The sequence below is a fragment of the Solea senegalensis genome, linkage group LG13, assembly GCF_019176455.1.
Source record: "Solea senegalensis isolate Sse05_10M linkage group LG13, IFAPA_SoseM_1, whole genome shotgun sequence".
Lineage (NCBI taxonomy): Eukaryota > Metazoa > Chordata > Actinopteri > Pleuronectiformes > Soleidae > Solea > Solea senegalensis.
Window position 1 is genome coordinate 19093816 of NC_058033.1, and position 18658 is coordinate 19112473.

An 18658-nucleotide genomic window follows, 5' to 3' on the forward strand; every position below is an offset into this window, starting at 1 on the left:
AAAGGATTGCAGTGTTTTGAGGCACTGAATGAAACTGTGAAAACAGACCAAAATTGGCATGCAAATCAGAACAGACACAAAAAAATAAATGTAAATGTGGCGCAAAATGGCTCAAAAGGATTAGGGTTGGTTGGTTTGAATTTGGCGGCCATCTTGGCGATTTGCACATATCGTAATTGAACTTGCAGCAACATAAAAACGCATTCATTTGTGCTGTTCAGGGTCCAGCTTCCCTCGTGTGAAAGCAAAAAAAAACTGCATTAAACTAAATAGACTCTGAGTGTTTTCACTTGAATTCCTTAAGTAAGAAATGCCCTTGCATTATTTAGCCTTATTTTAATATGTCATGATAATTATGTCCATGAGTGCTGTAATTAAAGTGAGGGGTCACACGGTCTGTTGTGGCGAGATTCGTTTGGGACCTCAGGTGTCGACGAGAGTGTGACAACAACAGCAACAGTGTTTCCTGTAACGATAGTGCATGATGCATTCAAATGTACGATATATGGCATGAAATGGCAATTGTGGAATAAACGCGCTGTCCTTTAACATGGTGACTTGGTACAGACTGTTGGATGAAACCACAGATGTGGCTTCATGACAGGATTAAGCGGAGTAATAACCCTTCGGGAAGTTTTTTTTTTACAGTAAAATACAATTCAGTTTAAGTGATGAAAGAATTGCCAAACTGAATTCAACTAACAGCTAAGTTATTAAAGGTTATTTTCCACATTGTGGACAATAAAGTTATATCTAATAAAACAAAACCATCATCCATCTTCTACTGTTTTATCCTCCACATGAGGGTCACGGGGGGTGCTGTGCCAATAGCTGACAGGGCGATAGGCGGGGTCACACCTCGGACACATTGCCAGTAGAAAACCATCATTTATCATATTTAGTTTACTTGCCTCTTATACTACTGGGGCATATTTTTATTACATTATTGAATTTTCTCCTGATTGATTGACCAAGACACGTAGAAGTAACACTGGTTAGATTTCCAAACCATGTAAACTCATAATTTAAGCACAACTTTGCTCCTTGTATGTGTCAACTACCATTTTTGGGACTTGGGACTATTTCTCTGAACAAAGTGCTAAATCACATGAGACAGTACATGAGTGAAAGAAACGAGACCACACAAGAGATTTGAGGTCATATTTTCTGGAATGCTTTTGCTGGGTATTCCCTCCCCCCTCTTTGCCAATGTTGACTTTTTTTTTTATGATCTTTTTTTTCCACAACTCAAATTTTTTTCCTCTTTCTTTGCCCCCCAAAAAACAATTGAAATAGTATTTGTTTTTCTTTCCTTTCTCCTTTTTTTTTTGATCGTCTTATAAGCACCCCATTCCTACATCTTTATTGGCAAAAGCAAACATGCTTGTAAATTAGAAATCCATTTTTTACAAACGAAAAAAAAATACATGAAGAAAATACATCCACATCCTGCAAATATAAACAGTAACAAATCCAAAACTATTATCCAATAAACATTTTACATTTTTTACACTATTGTCGTGAGTAGCATACAGAGGATAGTACAAAACACGCCGTGGGGGGGAGAGAGAGAGACAGTGAGAGAGTGAGACCACCTCTGTATCTTCACTTACACAAGCAGGGACTCTGTCGGAGCAGGTTTGTCCTTTAAAATTGCCCCCCCCCAGAAAAAACAAAAATAAAAAATAGATCACATGATCAAATCGTTTCAAAGAACACAGTGTGAAGGGGGAAAAAGCCTTTCAGCTTTCCACCACACACCTGAACCTCAGTCTGACTGACGCAGTGAAGGTGAACATCAATTCAAAATTGTCGACGACAAGAATCCTCAGAGTTATTACCACGTCTGCTGCAGGTGAGAGGAAGTCAATTAGAATTAGTTACATTTACACGCAGGCAGAAAGACGTACGTACATATACTACTACCTGCATGGACGTGTGTGTTAATGCCGACTCTGCATTCTCCACTTATATAAGTTACCAGTGAGTGAGGTTAAATCTGTCAGGTGACATTTGTTCTCATTCCTCCCACCCAGAGGATTCTGTCCAACAGTAGGAGTTTTAAAAAAAATCATCAAGTAAAACATGTTGTCAGCAGCTGGCAGAAGATGACAAACGTTGGTTATCAACAGGCGAGAGCTCAAGTCTCAAAATGCATAAACTGTCGTCAATGTGCAGAGACGCCGTATGCTATGTCATCGCCTGACATTTTAAAATGAACTAAACAGAACACGTGTGTGGGAAAACCAAAAGAAACACAACAGTAATTTTCCTCTTTCAAGCATTTACAAAATTTACAAAAGTAAATCACAAATCTTGTAAAAATCCAGCCATGTGCTGACTGTGTAAGGCAAAGAAATTATGTATATTTATATATATTTATGTAAATATATATATTAAAATCAACGGTTCAGTATTACATTCAGACACCCGTCTATGGATCTTTTCTCTCCTACTTTTTCTTTTTAGTTCGATCCTTAGTGTGACCAGGTGACAAAATAAAATTGTAATTGACACTCTTAGAAAATGTTGTTGTTTGAATTTACACAGAGTGGCACCAGACAATGAGTGAAGAAATAAATACACGCGTGGGGAGTCACTGTATGTGAGATGCATGGAATTGTCTATTTGTAAACATTGTTTGTTGTGGGCATTATTTTTGTTTTTGAATCTATTGCACTGGTTTTCCTTCTGTACCTGCACTGGCTCTAATGTCGTGGTGGTACAGTGTGCTGGGGGGTGAATAGAGAGAGAGAGAAAACAAGTGGCTCTGCAACATGCACAAACTAGACAGTGTTCATGTCAATGAAAGCCACTGCTAATCTTTTATAAATTTAAATCCTTTTTTTCCCCATACCATACTGTGCCAATAAAGACAGGTATGGCACAGTGCAATTTGTGCAGTGGAAAAATAAATAAATATTTCTCTGGCAGCAACAGAGAACGTTTGATTAGCGATGGAATGACTGTTCCCTGAAGGGCAAGGAAAAAGGAAAAAGATTTGTTTCAAAACTGAGTGAGAAAGGAGCTTAAATACCGTAATGTATAAAAATACCTATTCACAGTAGACACAAATGTTGTGCATTACTGATATTAATCATCTGGTAAGCACACTCAAACTTACATATTTACTATCTATGAACAACTCAACATTTATCTTTCTCAGCAAAAGTGAGATGTATTAAATAATTTAATCGAGGGATACAAAAGGAGAGGAAAACAAACTAACAACTGTTGACCCTCTAAACTTCTTTTGATGTACAGTAAAGATGTTTTCACTTCAAATAGTGTCTAAAAATGACTTAAATTTTGAAAAATACTGGAAAGGAAAAACAAAAAGAAAAAAAAAAGTGAGTTCTGTTGTGTTGATTTTTATCTTCAAAAATAAGTCAGTCTGCTGGAGGGTCACGGATCATGGGTGACAACAGAGGCGGCGCCTTCACCGTCTCCATGATCGGCTCTCGTACTCGTCGTCTTCGTCGTCGTCCTCTTCCTCCTCCTCCTCTTCCTCCTCACCAGGCAAGTAAGCGCTTGCTTCCTTCTGGTTGAGAGGGGGACGTTTATTTTAGTTTATATTATGCTTTTCAGACATCATTAGTTTTCGGAGTCCTGAAAACTGAGACAATTTAAACTACAGACTGCAGATAAAGATCCATGACAAGCCTTGACTTCCTCAAAACAGCCCAAAAATGAGAGCCACGTGTGTCTTGAAGCTGTGTTAGTCTGGTTCATGTCATTGTTCTTCATTTATTTGCATTTAGAATTTACAGCTTTTTGTCAAATTTTCTGTTGCCTAAAGTAAATTCCACCTACGGTCACGGCACGGCACGGCTTAGGTTGATTGTCACTAAATACACTAGACTCCTCTGTTGAATATTGAGATTGTAGACATTTCCCTGGTAATCGTTGGAGATTAACCCACATTTTTAAGATTGTTAAATGTTACCAGGTACCGTCGCTAGTGGAAACGCAGTAAGTAACTGTGCCGAGTCGAGCCGAGCCGGTGGAAACACGGCATTAGAAACCACAGCCACTTGTGTCTTGAAGCTGTACTATTATTTACACTGTTCTCCATTTATTTGCATTTAAAATTAATGGCTTGTTCTCTAATTTTTCGTCAACATCTGTTTAGATTAGACATGTACGTCTTATAAAGTGAATATTCCAGCACATAATGTTCGTAATTATTGGCGACATCATTGGATACTTGGGTTTTTTGGGGAGTTACATATTTAATCACTCGTGTCCTCAGAAAAGGACTGAAATGTGTATGTTTCAAGGGAATTCCTCACCTTGCATTAACATGCATCACAAGAAAAAATTAATGTTACATACTTATAAAATGCATATTTAAGTGACGGAGTCGACCTTGGAAGATGTGAAACTTGCTGCCACACGAGCAGACCGCAACCTCATCGACGCAAATACTCAAAGATATAGTATGAGGAGTTCATGTGACAGTAATGTGTTTTTACTCAAAGGGCTCAGATGCTCTTAGTACAGAAGAGTCTAAGAGCTGAAGTAAAAAATTTAGAAGCACAGGAGAGAAATGTAGAATTAAAATCAGAACTAAAACTTCAAAAAACTCAAAAAAAAAAAAAAAGTTTCCAAATCTTCATGAAAGACTTCTTTCCTGGTTTCTGTCATGGCATAGAGACGACACATGACTGTATTTTAAAGTGACCGTTTATATGTGTGTACGTGACGTGTCTAACCTTATTGTCCTCGTCTTTAGACTCTTCTTCCTCGGGCTCTGTTGTAACGGAGGGCGTCTTCGGTTTGTACCAGGAAATCTGCAGCACTCGACCTTTGAACTTTGCTCCTTGGTTAGCAGCCTGGAAGAAGAAGAAGGAAACGGGCAAGAAAATGGCAAGTTATATTTACTGTTTTCAATGTTTTGAGAGTAAGTACAGAATATAGAGTCATGTGACTTACGTTCTCTGCTTCACTCCGTGTTTTAAAGGTCATGACAACAGTGGTGGCATCTTGGTCGCGTAGATCCTCAATCTCCCCAAATTTCTAAGATAAAGAAACAAAAAGAATGTTAGTGTTTGTTTGATTGATAATCATCCGGAACCCTTGTCCTCAACAGTTTGTCCATAGGGCCTTACCACAAAGTGTGGCATTAGCTCTTCCTTTTCTTCCTGAGTGACCCCCAAAATAGCCAAGGCTCTGGGTCTGTGGTCGACTACCATGCGGTTCACGGCTCCACCTCGGCCCATCATCTCCCGGCTTCGGCCCCTTCCGCGGCCCATGTGCATCGAGCCGGGCTCGAGTGCCATCTTCCCGCGACCCCGACCTCGACCTGAGGGAGACCGGATCAAACCCAGTCGTGTCGCCTTAAAGAGGACAAGCAGAGGGTAAAAAAAAAGAAATAAGATTAACTGAAATGAACCAGACTGTGCAACTTTATGTTGAATCTTAATGTGTAAAACCATGTACAGCAAATTCTCCTCATCTGTAGTGCTGAAACATTCCCTACACACTCGACCGCCACTCTTTGGCTCCGCCACTCTTTGCCCTTCGCCATTAGTTGTCACTCCTCCATTTTTAAAGTGACTTGCTTCACTTGCTTCCTAACCACTCCACAACCACTCTTACATCCGCGTCTCTCTCTCACTTCTCCCTCTAATTGTCACCCTGCAATTTTCTTACAAGGACCAGTGGCTCAAACTTTAATGAGACGGGAGGGGCTGGTGCCTGGTTCGGCTTCGTTAGTGTCTGTTCCTCTGGGTTTGCTTAAGTGGCTGCAGTTTAATGTGCGCAAGGAAGGGTTGGCCAAGCTTTGGATGGATCGGGGGGAGGGGGGATAATATGCATTTTTAATAACAAGCTAATTTAGGACCCGAGGGGACATGCTAAGCAGGGTGTTGCTAAAAAAAAAGGCCTTAGAGAGACATGAAATAAATACATAAATCTATGATGAGCAGATTCATCAGGAGTCTTGTAATTTGTCATCATATACTTAAAAATAGCTACTGGGTAACATCCATAAACTTGGAAATGATAGTCAAATACTTTTAGCACAATTACTGTGACAAGCAAAGAAAAGCTATGAGCCTGCACATTAATCTAAGGCCCCCCCACCTAAATCCAATACTCTGCATTCTGTATCTCCTCTTACATGCTATCAAATTAATTAAGAGTCAATTATAAGTAAATCGCATTTGCTGATTTTCACCAAGTCACTTTGCGGTTTCACAACCTCGAGAAAAAATGCCGTTGATGCACAGTTTCTGTGGTTCAAACCATCTTATCAAGTCTTCTGTCTGTGGCAGTGCACAACATGTGTATATGTCTGTATGAGTATTACCTCCACCTGTAGCTGCCCCAGTTTTCTCTTGAGATCTGTTGTGTCCTCCCCAGAACTCATCTTCTTGTGAAAGTCCAGCTCTGCATCCAGTAGTTCCTTCTGGGCCTGGTCACATGTCATCAAAATAAGAAATGTTCAATTATTTAAAGGAAACTGACGCAATGAGGCTTAACAGTCGTACAGCCCAGAAAATAAACACAAGGATGTAAAACATTATAAACACTATATTTGACCATCTGTTAAAAAAGAGCACCATTTTTAAGCTGTCAAACTTACATCCACCTTGGTCTTGGTCTGACTGTGATTGGACTTGGTGCTGGAGACCTGAGACGCAGGATTCATTTCATTCTGTAGCTGGGCGATCTTGTCCGTCAGCTCCTTCAGGGTCTTCATGATGTTGGCTCTCTCCTCCGGTTTCATGCCTCGATTTTTCTCCAGACGGTTTATCAATGCCTGCAAGAGGAGGGGAGAACAATCAGTGAAACACAGAGTGAGGATAAAAGGCAGGGGAAGTAGAAGACAGAGCACTGGAAATTAAAGAAGTGCAGAGCCAGTCTTACCTTCTGACACTCAATCTGTGTCTTTAACATCTCTTGCTTCTTCTTTGTCATGTCCTGTTGAAGTTTTAATGCCTCCTAAACGGAATAATAACAAAAACAAACACATTCACAGGTGTAAAAAATAAAATACTACTATTATTTTGTTTCGGCAGTCGCCCACTTCTCACTGTCAGCTCCCGAGAAAAACAAAAAAAAGAATAATCCAATTCTCTCGACAGTCGGAATATGTATTAAAAAATTAAGCAACGTGCCTGCTTCTTCTTGAGGACTTCCTGCGCTTCTAGTGCTTTTCCCGTTTTCCCAAGGCTCTTTGAGGACGACTTGAGTGCCGTGGACGCGTAAGGACTCTTCTGAGTGGCTGTCATCGCAGGCATCACCTAAGAGCCGCACAGAGGGAGACGGCATCACATTTAGGTAATCAGAACGAGATTAAGAGAAAACAGGAAGGTACTGTTCAACACCAATAAATCACAACTTAATGTAACATTGAGGGAAGGAAATGTGACAGAAAGAATGTGAAGTTTATTCAGTCTTTTCCTGGAGATCCCTTGAAAGAGGTTTTCAGATTGGATGGGTAGTGTTACTGAAAGAAAACCTAAATGGCCCCTGTTTAAAAACCTGGTCTCATGCCTTAAAATTGAAAACACAAAAATGTGTAAATTAACAGTTAATGTTTTGACTTTGATAAAATACAAAATGTGGTTCTCTGAGGGCTAATCATTCCAGGTAACGACAAAATCAACACTTAAGCTGAATAACTTGGGTAAAGTAACTGCTCTTTTTCCAGACAGATATTGTGATGTCAAGCGTCACTTTAAAATGTACTGCTTCACAGATAGACCACATGAGATACCATCGAATTGATATACTGCATTGTGAAATTGCCACATGAGGAATTGCTCAACCCTAATCAACACAGTCAAGTTCAGACTCACAGACCTGTGAACTTAAGCTCAAACTATTCACACAACGTACAGTGGCAGCATCCGTGTTCGGGCCGTCCATCTTAATTGCAGCAGTGTCCCCAGCTGCCACCACCAGACGATGTTTTGGTATAGTCTTGTTCAAGACGTAAGCGGCCGGATTGTGCTGTTTTATTCCCTGCAGGAGAAAGAGCAAAGTGATTTAGATATAGGACATCAGAAAAGGATGAAGTATTTTAATACGTTTCAGCTCTTTATGTCTAACCTTATGTACGTTGCTGTGCTGCAGCCCTTGGTTGGGAGCTGACCCTGCCATCTGACTCCCCGTGTTCGGCTCCTGCTGTTGAAGCCCGGCGGTGTTGGGCTCGCGGTGCCAGTACACACGGATGAATCGGTTGTCGAGGACCGCCTCGATGCTGGATATGGCCTGTCTGGCCTCTTCATTCTTCGTGTACTGAATCAACGCTGCCTCTGGGTCGCCACCGAACACAACCTGGATTAAGGAGAGGATATGCAGGTGAGGCACACATAAAGGGGCGATTGCAGGGTGTTAAAAGGCTTAACTTTCCTTGTCTGTACTTTTTATCCCTCAGTGGGTTTACAAGCCAATAACACATTTACCTGTATATTGACAATGGTTCCAAACTTGCTGAAGTGCTCGTTGAGCTTGGTGATGTTGTTGAGCTCACGGGGGATCTTGCGCACCTCCAGCTTGGTGTTCACATACTGAGTCCTCTTGGGAAAACAACTCTTATATTGATTGTTGAAGTTTGTCCTGATACACAGGGGACAATAAAAGGAAGACAACAGTAAGATAAGAACACTGTACGTTATACATGAGAAACAGAACTTCACTTCAACCTGCTTGACACTCGAGTGTCCATTATTAGTGTGCACCTTTGTGTGGTTTAGCTTTGTGTGCACACGCAAAGCTCAGCTGCTGACCCATGAGTCACGCAGGTTTGAAACACAGCTCCACTAACAGGAAATGGGACAAGGCACCAATTTGTTTGATCAAATTTCAATTGGCCAGCTAATTCTTCAAATTTCCCCACAAAACAATAATTAATTGAGGAATAAATGCTAAGTATATGGGGACCCACTTTAGAAAGATAAAAATATTGCATCCCAATTTACTAAATGTATATCATAACAAGGGCAAACATGTTTTGTTTTGAACAGGTAAAGATAAGATTGATAAAATAACTTTTTTGTGATATTTGTAACAAATATAAAAAGGCCAGCTTATTTCGGCAGCTTATCTGTGGGTCCAGACCCAGTTTTTAGTGCCCTTTTTGTTATGTTTCCCATTAGGACAAACCATTTTAACTCAATTCAATAAAACAACACCATCCATGATCAATTAACTGGTTGATCCTGTCACTATCCAATAATACCAAGTTTGCCATCACATAGGAGAGAGAGAGATACATTCTCTGGTTTTACACCAGATGACACAGTTAAGACCAGGCCACCACTCCCAGCTCAACTCTATCAGGCTGTGGGAAACACTTTTTTACAATAGCAATGTTTTATTGGTCAATACGAACACTTGCATCTCACCAAGTGCTGAAATAGTAGGATCCTTAGATTTGATGCTGATGCTTTACTGATTATATGCAGTCCTAGTTTAAGTTGTTTCTCCTGTACATTTTTATTTCAGGGAACTTTTTGAGGGGGAAGTCTTTAAGTGTGTTGTCGTATCACTGAATTCTTACTTCACCATCCAGGGTTTCTTCGCTGCCGGTACGTCAGCTGTATTATGTCCGAGGGCTCTCTTCCTGACGCCCTGCTCTGCACTGAAGCGCGACGCGTTGTTCCCCGGAATGCTGGCTGCTGTGACTGGCTCTGTCTGGATCACTATGTTTGCAGCTGGATGATTCACACGTTGACACAAACGGAGACAAAACAATCATTTAAAGAAGACTTTTTTTTCCCCACAGCATACATAGTACAGAGTAGCAATTGAAACTAAAACAGTTAATGGAATTCCATTAAGTGATAAGTGGAAGGGAATTGGGCTTCTAAATGAACAGAACACCTATACTTTATTATTTAAATCTGTACTGAGGCATGTTTAGTCTGACAAGGCAAAGCTGTCTTTAAATTAAGATTTAAGAACTGTCCCCATTGTTGCTAGCACAATGACAATATTAAAACGATAATCTTCAAATTCTCCCTGTTATACAGATTTAGTTACAGAATTATTTATATAAAGAAACATTAGTCGATGAAAGTAGTAATTATGTGACAGCTGCTACCTCTGGATCCTTGTCCTTCATTGGAGGTGAGGCCAATGAGATTGGAGCGCTGGGTCTGGACTCGAGGAATGAACTGACGGTACTGGTTACAACCTGCTGCGGTCATGCCTGGGGATTCTGGGTTGTAGCCTTCTGGGTCGTAGTTATCTAATGAGAAAGCAAAAAACAGTTTAGTTGAAATAAAAATGTGAAAAAATGACATGAATGCAACAATTTAGACTGAACAAAATAAAATTTCAAAATGAAAAGTGACAATTATGAGTTTAAAACTTAATTAGGTTCACACTAAGTAATAAAATGTTTAATACTAACAAAAGTAAAGACAAACACACAAATAAAATACATTCACACCAATTTATAAATGCTAATTTTCAAAACGGAGCCAAAACTTAAAAAATAGTAAAAATAGGGATATGTCATGACAGCGGAAATCCTAAATATTAGAAATGATTGCTGAATGTGTAATTAAATAAAATTATTGAAATAATGTGCAAGATTTGCGGGATTTCTCGGTCTACACAATCAAACACAACAGAGTTGTAAGATGTCCAAAGCCACGTCTGTTTGATTAATAAACAGTGCAACCCACTGGCTAACTGCTGTTACTGCACTATGAATAAATGCATGGACATCACAGTGCACACACCACACCTTCACACACAGACCAACTTAAAATGTAAACAAAAACACAGTGAACATCACAGTCCACAGTTAAAAAGCAACTCAACTTGACAAACTTCTACTAATTATTGATTTAAACACATAACTCATTACAGGCATGCAACAAATTACAGGAGTGGAAACATTTTTATCACAATTATCAATAAATAAGGAACCCTCACCCCTACAAATACACAGTCCCAATCTGAACAGGAAAAGTACTGCTGCTTACATTCAGACTGGACATATTGGGGATGAAGAGACACAGATGACACAGAGGAAGGAGGAGGAGGCTGAGGAGGTGGAGGAAGAGTAGGCAGCAGCCCCACACCAGGTGGTCCAATTGGAGGAGAAGAAGTGATCACGGACTGGTGGTTAATGGTTTCGATCCCACTGGTTGCTATCAGTGGGGGTCCTGAGGGAGACACAAGCCCAAGCTAATGTCTCAGACACATCACAGTCATCACAGTGAGTCTTTCATTTTTAATTACTTTAAAACTGTTTTCATGCCACACTGATTTTGGTTAAACAGAGCGGGACAGTGGTGGGAAAGTGAAGCGCCTGTTGCAATGCTTTAAACTTAACAGAAAGCTACATTAAAGCAAATCAGAGGAAAAAAAACTGGCATCAAAAATGAAATGCAGAATAAGCCAAGAAATAAGTCTTTCTATGACGGCTGGCTTTGCTTTTGAGTAACATATTGGTTTGCTCATAATTTCTCAAAAATCTAATATTAGTGGTTTTATTACAAGAGTAACGATGAAAATGCACAATTTAGATGTTTGCATAGGTGCATAGTATTAGAAAACATCATAACAGGTCCCACCGATGCAAAATGTACGAAAGAGAACCATTTGCTTTTTTGTGTCATGAGGAAAACTAGTGCGAGACATGAATCACAAACACCTCCAACAAGCCAGTGCAACAAATCTTAAAAATAAATCTAGCAGCTGTTCAAGAAGTAGATGTCCATTTTTAAGTGTGCCAAATATTCAAGTTAAGAGTTTCAAATACGAGAGGCTCTGTAAATATGGAACTGAAAGGCAGCGTGATTTGTTATTGTTGGCACTGAAGCAACACTGCCTCAGTAAATGATGTCCTTCCATATAATATGGAAAAGGGGGTCACATAAATGATGTAATTGAAACAAACTCATTCCTCATCACTGTGCATAACATTTGTTTTGTCTGATCCTTATGAATCAGCTACAGACACCGTTAAGAAAAAGCATCTACAAGAATCTCAGGAGTGACAAATAATATTGGTGGATATATGAAAATTGTTTGATGTTGTAAATGAGTACTTAGGGGAGCTTTTTCCACTAGCTTTCATTACTGCGTGTTAACATTTGAACAACAAAAATGCACAACATCTTACCTGTCATGGGGAAGATGCCCGGAGGTGGTGGCTGGCCGAAAAGTGGCGGAGGAAAACTAAGGGAAGGGGGCGGCTCAGTGATTGGAGGCATGGGCAGGCCAGCGGGGGGCATAACCGGTGGGGGTGGAAAGGGAATAATATTTGGTAGATTGACATCGTCCACAATGAGAGGGTCGTTGCCGTGGTCGAATGGACAAAGGTCCCCACGGACGCAAAATCCTTTTTCTGTAAAGGGAAAAAGCAAATGCAACTTTTTAAGACACAAGGGATTTTAAAAACACAAACTCTTCTAACCTTCTAAGACAGTTGTACTCCAGATAACCATTGTGGATTCCACTGTTCAAATTAATCTAATTAATCTACACAGAAATATAGCAATATAATACTGAGCAGACATCTCACAGCACCAACTTGTTTGTATGTCTGTCCAATTCTGTGATCATTTGCATTTGGATTTGAATGCCATGACTGAAGGTTGGTCTTGTAGATTATTAGCCAGCTGTCGACTATTCTAACTCACACAATGTGCGTAGGTAATGCTAAGGCACGACTTGAATAAACCTGGCGTAATAGACCTTCTTCACAGCAGATAGTTGTAGGACACAGAAGTGTACATTAAGTCAAACAGTGAAACAGCACTGGAAGGAAATAAATGAGATGTATAATTGTCCAACTTTGAAGCAACACAGACATATGGCATTTTTACCCTACAGTCTCATTAAGGCTCTCGTCCCCAGTGGGTGTGTTTGAGCACTGTGACAAAAAGCTGTATGCTTCAGGGAGAGGGGGTAAGTTTAAACCCTCTTGTGTCTCTGTGAAGACCGACTTGCTTCCCTGCTTTCCACTGGGAAACGAGTGAGTGCTTAACAGTGGTCATTAGTGATGACACTAAACAAGGCAATCAATGACCCTCCTGGGGAGATTGAGACAAAGGTAGCCATATAAACCATACATTGTCCATGTCATTTACTGGAAAAACAGGTTTAACATGTGTTACAGCATATTAACACAATCACTGCATGTTACTCTGACCCCGTTTAGAAAATCTCTGCTCAATGCAACAGCTGTACAGTGCTCATTGCTATTGGATCATAACAGATAAAAGAGCGAATGTTGTTGGATTTTAAGAACCGTTAAGTGACAGATTTACTTTATTCCTACCATCATAATCCCTGCAACGCTGTTTGAGTGAAACGCTCTTGTTGATGAATGGCTTCCCGATGCCGTCTTGCCTCTGGGCGTTGTAGTAGCTAGACCAGCTGTCTGTGGTACTATCAGGCAGGTGAGCCAATGTCGCAACAGGAACGCCACCAGGTCCCGAGACTCCAGTGGACGATGAAGACGTGGAGGAAAAAGGGTGCGCAGGTGTGGGCAGGGGAAGCAGAGGGGCTGAGTGTTGTTGCTGCTGCTGGGAGCCCGTGGTTGAAGAGTTGTAGCCATCAGTATCCTTTCTGTCCAACTCAAACTTTGACTTAAAGTCTGTTAAAGAAAAGCAGAAACCGACAAGCACTGTAACAAAACACATACACATGTCATACAAAAAGTATTTGACCACAGCAGACATTTAAACATATTAAGAGTTTTCAAGACTGCAGCTTCTCGCATGAAGCAAATCACTGAAGAGACAGAAAATAACCTGGCATGTAATGAGGCCAATTCCAGCCTGTGTTGCCGAAATCCCACAGATGTGAGTGCAAAGCTGTCCACATAATTCCTTATCGATTCAAACTTTCAGCAACAATTCAGCAAAGCTATATCCACATCTCCAGTCAGTTTGCATCACACCCAGGAAGTTTCCATCTGCACCTCCGCATCACTAGTGCACAGCTCAGCTATGGCGGCCGGCGCTCCAGGAGCTTCTTCCACTCCTGGGTCTGTTTCCCTGTGCTGTTGTTATTGGTTGTGTGGGAGGGGTGCACGGGGAATGTTCTCACCTCTGCCACCTCTGTGCTCCCTGTCCCTGCTCTTCCCTCGGCTGCCACTCCTACTCCGGCTGCGGCTGTAGCTCCTCCCACGGGGGCTGCCCCTGCGGCGCTCGTGCCGCTCCCGCTCACGGTAAGAGTCGCTGCTGCTTTTCACATGCCGATCAAAGTCACGGCGCTTGCGCTCATCTCTTCTTCTGTCGTCACGATTCCTGTGGAATTGGCAAGTTACAGGGAAAGTTTTGAAATCCAACATTCTAGTAGCATTCACTCTTACTTAATCGTACTTAAACTAAGTACACAGCGATCATATTTCAATTTCAAACAAGCCATTTAATACTTGTATTAGAACATTATTTCATTATTCAAACATATTTCTCTCTTCTTTACAAACTGCATCAATGCACCCTATTCATTTGCTGCAGATGAAACTCAATATTTTAAAGCTATTAAACCCTTGCCGGGAGCATAATCCCCTCCAATCCCAACACCCTGTTCAGACCTGGTATTAAAATTGGTCCTCATTGATCCAATCACGGCCAGATCGTGCCACGTACAGGTCTCAACTATCTAATGCTTCTCGAACACTTCCTCAGCTCTGATCACAGGAACCACATTTGGAGGGGGTCTGAGGATGCAATTGTCCACATTCCTGAGCTGGATTGAGTATTAGAGACCTCCTGAGGTGATGTTATCAGCACCTTTATTTATTTATTTGCAGCCACTGCAAAAATATTAACATTGATTATATAAGTTTTTAAAGAACGAGAAGAGCTTTGATTCAGTAAAGTTCCTTTCATCTCTTTTCTCCCTCGCTCTCTGTCACTTTCACTCATACACATCTGTATAGTCAGACTCATTAAAAACATCATTTTGTTTTTGCAAACAGTCATGGAAATAGCTAAAATACAGTGAAGTGCAGATCTGTTCATATGTGGTCACAGGAGACGCATTCAGGATGAACAGGGCCTAAAACACCAGCAGCTTTTACACAAACAAGTCAACAGAATTGGTGGCATGCATGGATGGTCACAGTAATTAACTTCATGAAGTAAAACATAATTTACATGACCAGATGACACCTCAACTGCTATAACTGGCAGTCTAAGAGTTACTGGTACGGACTACAGGTGTTACAGAGAAGGGACAGGCAACTTGACACCAGTGTTTTCACTGAGCTACAAGCAGGACCTTATGGGACTTGGAACAAATCATGCAAATACATCCACACATTATCTCTTCACAAGACGATCGTGCGAAATGATGGACTTTCCATCTGTGTGTACTGTACATTTCAGCTATGAGCAGGAACATAAATGATGTACAGTTCACATACGAGACATCTAAAAATGCCTCAAACACGGCCAATAAGCAGAGCTGAATCCCCAAAGCCACAGTCATACCTGGAATCGTTGAAGTCAGGGCGATTTCTCTGTGGACTTCTCCGCCACCTGTTTTCCCTCTCATCCTCTGGAGTTTCAGCCTGATGGGTAAAATAACAGTTACTACTTAAAACTCGCATTTATTTTATGTTTTGAAAACAGAAACGTATTCAAGGGAGTGAATATTGGTTACAAGGTCAAGTTATCAGAATAATGACATGCAATGATATACAATATTTATCAAATATTTAATACTTATCAATAAAACCACTGGAAAAGTATTTTGATATAGAACCAGAAGAACTTACTTCAACAACATCAGGTTTGACTGCAGGCGGTTTGACCTCCTCTTTAGGAGCCTCCTTGGTAGCAGGACTTCCTAAGTAGTTTTTCGTGGTCAGACACTCAAAAAGTTTATCCACAAATCCCGTCGTCTCTGCAAAGGATAACTCGTGTCAATAGATGTAATCTTCACTTGTATGCAGTTTCTCATCATTGTCTTTCTAAGAGGAAACTGGCATTAGGGCAATTCAAGTCCTGATATTCCTCTTGAATCTCAGAACACTACATATTTCTCTGCTTGCGGCTCCATGACAAGCAATAAATAACATATAGAGAGAGATGAGTGGATGAAAATGGGAAAAAATGACACGCATGAATGAATAAATGAGTGACTACATGAAAGGAATTAAATGAGGAATGTATTTGACTGCAGCCAACAAAGAATGGCCTGTGACAGATGGGCTGTGACAATGTCAGTGAATATTATTACGAACATCACTCGGCATCTAATCTGACAAAATACAATGTGATGTTATTGCAAAGGCACAGCCCAAAAATGTAAATTTGCTATGTTGTTCGATCACAGTCATAAAGATGCCCCATAAACACAATGATGTCCGTCTGTGATTGTATTCATATAAATAATACCTAAACATTTTCAGATTAGTGACATTTTCAAACGAAATGTCCTCTAGTGGACATGAGAGGGACATATGCTAAGACATAATATTTGTTTATTTGACAACTTTTTTTAAACCTATCTTCATGAATTCAGGCATTGTTAGGAAAGTAATTTCACTCTCGGACCTCAATAGTGCCACTGGTTGTAGTTCCAAAATGACTGATGACATAACTGCTAAGCCTGCAGTGTGTCAGTGGGATTTATGAGCAGAGTAAGATGAATGTTGTTCCCTTGTTTGCTGAATGATAGAAATCTGTGCTGAAGGGAAAACATCACCACAACTCCACTGACCATTGATCGCTAGGGTCTATAGCTTGCCTTCAATCATACCAGCAAAAAGGTTATGCGTGTTTGAAGTTCATACCTTTCTGTAGGAAGACATCCAGCTGATCTGCACAAAGTGCTTTCAGCTCCTTCTCCGGTTTGTCTTTCTTCACAAGAGCAACCACATAGTTGGCTAATGCAGAGGGGTCTGCATCACATCTGCAAGTTACAATGTCAAAATGTTAAAAATGTTTGTTTTTAGTGCAAGATAAAGGGGAAACAAGTGGATCTAACTGGGATGGATAAGTGAAATAAATTTATCGAATGTAATACAATGCATGCCGGTGATAAGTCACTGTCCCAACTATTTGAGCATGTTCATAATAAACTCAAACATTCTTAGTGCAAACCAATAACTATGGTCTCCTACATTTACTTTACTGTTTTATTTCTCACAGCAACTTGTCATTCAACAACACATGTGTTTATTAATGCTTGATAAAGGATAAAATAAATAAACACACATTAATAAGTCAAAACCTGCTAGGTCACAAATTGGCAACTGAAATGGAATAAAAGCACGGCTGTCGAGGCTTTTGCAAAGGCTTTAATAGGAATGAGAATGAATACAACTAAGCCAAATTATGAATTAAACAAATACAAAAAAGTAGCTGTAGACTGATATGGGTTTTTCTATAGGTGATGCTGACCATAAGAAATCAAGGCAGTTTGATGTTTTTTTGATGCCAGCTTTTTCCATTTTACTCAAACTGATGAAAGATAACAGCTTAATAATAACAAATGACAAACAAAAACTGCTATTGAGGCCGTTTTTAAACAACATTGATCTGTCTTTCCATTCTGCATTTTGTGTCTGCACTGCAGTGCACGTTTATGTCATACATTTTAACTAGATAAAAATGTATGAAACAGTTAATCAAAAATAAACTTTATCAGATGAACATTTGGGTGAAAATTGTTTTAGTTCACTTAGTGGCAGCTGTCAAGTTTTTGAAAACAAGTCGGCTGATGCAAATGACAGCATTATTTTCTAAAAAAAAATTGCAAGAGAGACAACGTTTAACTACTTAACTGTGAGAAAGTGAAGCAACTTAGCAGCACTTTTCTGACACTCGTGACAAGTCGTCAGTACAGTTTGCTAACGTTTACACAACACTTCATCTTCTGCTGATAGAGTCCGACCGGCTGATCAGTTATTTAAGGTGTAATAATGTACAGTTCGTTGCAACAGCTGCTTAACAAAATACTTAATTTGTTGTGTGTGCGACTATAGCAACTAATAAAAGCTTGTTCATTTAAAAACACCGAGCCACACATAAAATATAACTTAGCGATGCAGTTGTAAGCTATTTAAATCACAAGTAGCAGCATGCAAGTAATCTGTTGCAGTTTACTGGGTTGCTACAGAGATGCGATAAAGTTACATTATCGTGGGCCAACTGCGTGCCTAACTAACCTAAAATAAGAGTGAGACTAACACGCAATACCGTGCACACAAGTTTCACTTCTTTAGCTGGTAAAGAAACCCCACAGTCTCTCTTTAACATGCAAGGCCAGTTAGCTGTGAAGGCGGTTTGCTAACTCGTGCAGGGAATTTGTCATCAGTTTATAGCAAGTCTCCATTGATGCCAAGCTAACCCGCTGACTAGCCAGCTAACATAGCTACGTAGCATTCGAGCAAAATGTCATTTCAATTAAACACTCACATTGGCTCCAGGAGTTTTGCCAACCACGACTTCAAGGCTTCCACATTCTCTATGATCATCGTGAGAAAGACTATAATACTGTCTATTAAATGAAAGTGCGCTTTGACAACAATACTCTCATCGTCTATTAATTTATAAGCTTTTAGGCCTTCAGTCTCTCTTCACTCACTGGCAGCCTGGTCGTAGAAAGCGTTTTACGGCATGGCAACACAAAGCGAGTTGTCGTAACTCTGGCACTGACGTACGGTCTGCCGTTATAATTAATCGTATCGTGTTTTTATTCATCTTTGATCTCTTTCATTTAT

General features: G+C 40.2%; 1 protein-coding gene across 3 annotated transcripts; it reads right to left on the reverse strand.

Moving 5' to 3' along the window:
* Positions 1–1369: 1369 nt before the first annotated feature.
* On the reverse strand, positions 1370–18540 carry rbm27 (RNA binding motif protein 27). Of its 3 annotated transcripts, none has more exons than XM_044042645.1 (21): positions 18354–18540; positions 16727–16845; positions 15707–15834; positions 15420–15499; positions 14029–14228; positions 13256–13573; positions 12095–12319; positions 10950–11132; positions 10058–10204; positions 9515–9668; positions 8418–8571; positions 8062–8289; positions 7849–7974; positions 7125–7250; positions 6874–6948; positions 6590–6766; positions 6314–6418; positions 5112–5339; positions 4936–5019; positions 4716–4835; positions 1370–3538 (listed from the first exon to the last, which is right to left on the reverse strand). In XM_044042645.1, the coding sequence occupies exons 1-21, from the start codon at positions 18410–18412 to the stop codon at positions 3440–3442; spliced, it is 3135 nt and encodes a 1044-aa protein (XP_043898580.1). In that variant the 5' UTR covers positions 18413–18540; the 3' UTR covers positions 1370–3439. The 3 variants fall into 3 exon arrangements, with proteins under 3 accessions (XP_043898580.1, XP_043898579.1, XP_043898581.1); XM_044042644.1 differs by having other exon boundaries at positions 1370–3541; XM_044042646.1 differs by lacking the exons at positions 14029–14228; positions 15420–15499; positions 15707–15834; positions 16727–16845; positions 18354–18540 and adding an exon at positions 13731–13998 and having other exon boundaries at positions 1370–3541.
* Between the last annotated feature and the right edge of the window lie 118 nt (positions 18541–18658).

Coding starts and splice junctions, on each gene's coding strand:
- rbm27 (XM_044042644.1), bottom strand. CDS start 18,412: ATGATCATAGAGAATGTGGAAGCCTTGAAGTCGTGGTTGGCAAAACTC. Junction 15,500..15,706: donor TCAAACCTGATGTTGTTGAA/GTAAGTTCTTCT, acceptor TTTACCCATCAG/GCTGAAACTCCAGAGGATGA. Junction 7,975..8,061: donor AGCACAGCAACGTACATAAG/GTTAGACATAAA, acceptor TTTCTCCTGCAG/GGAATAAAACAGCACAATCC.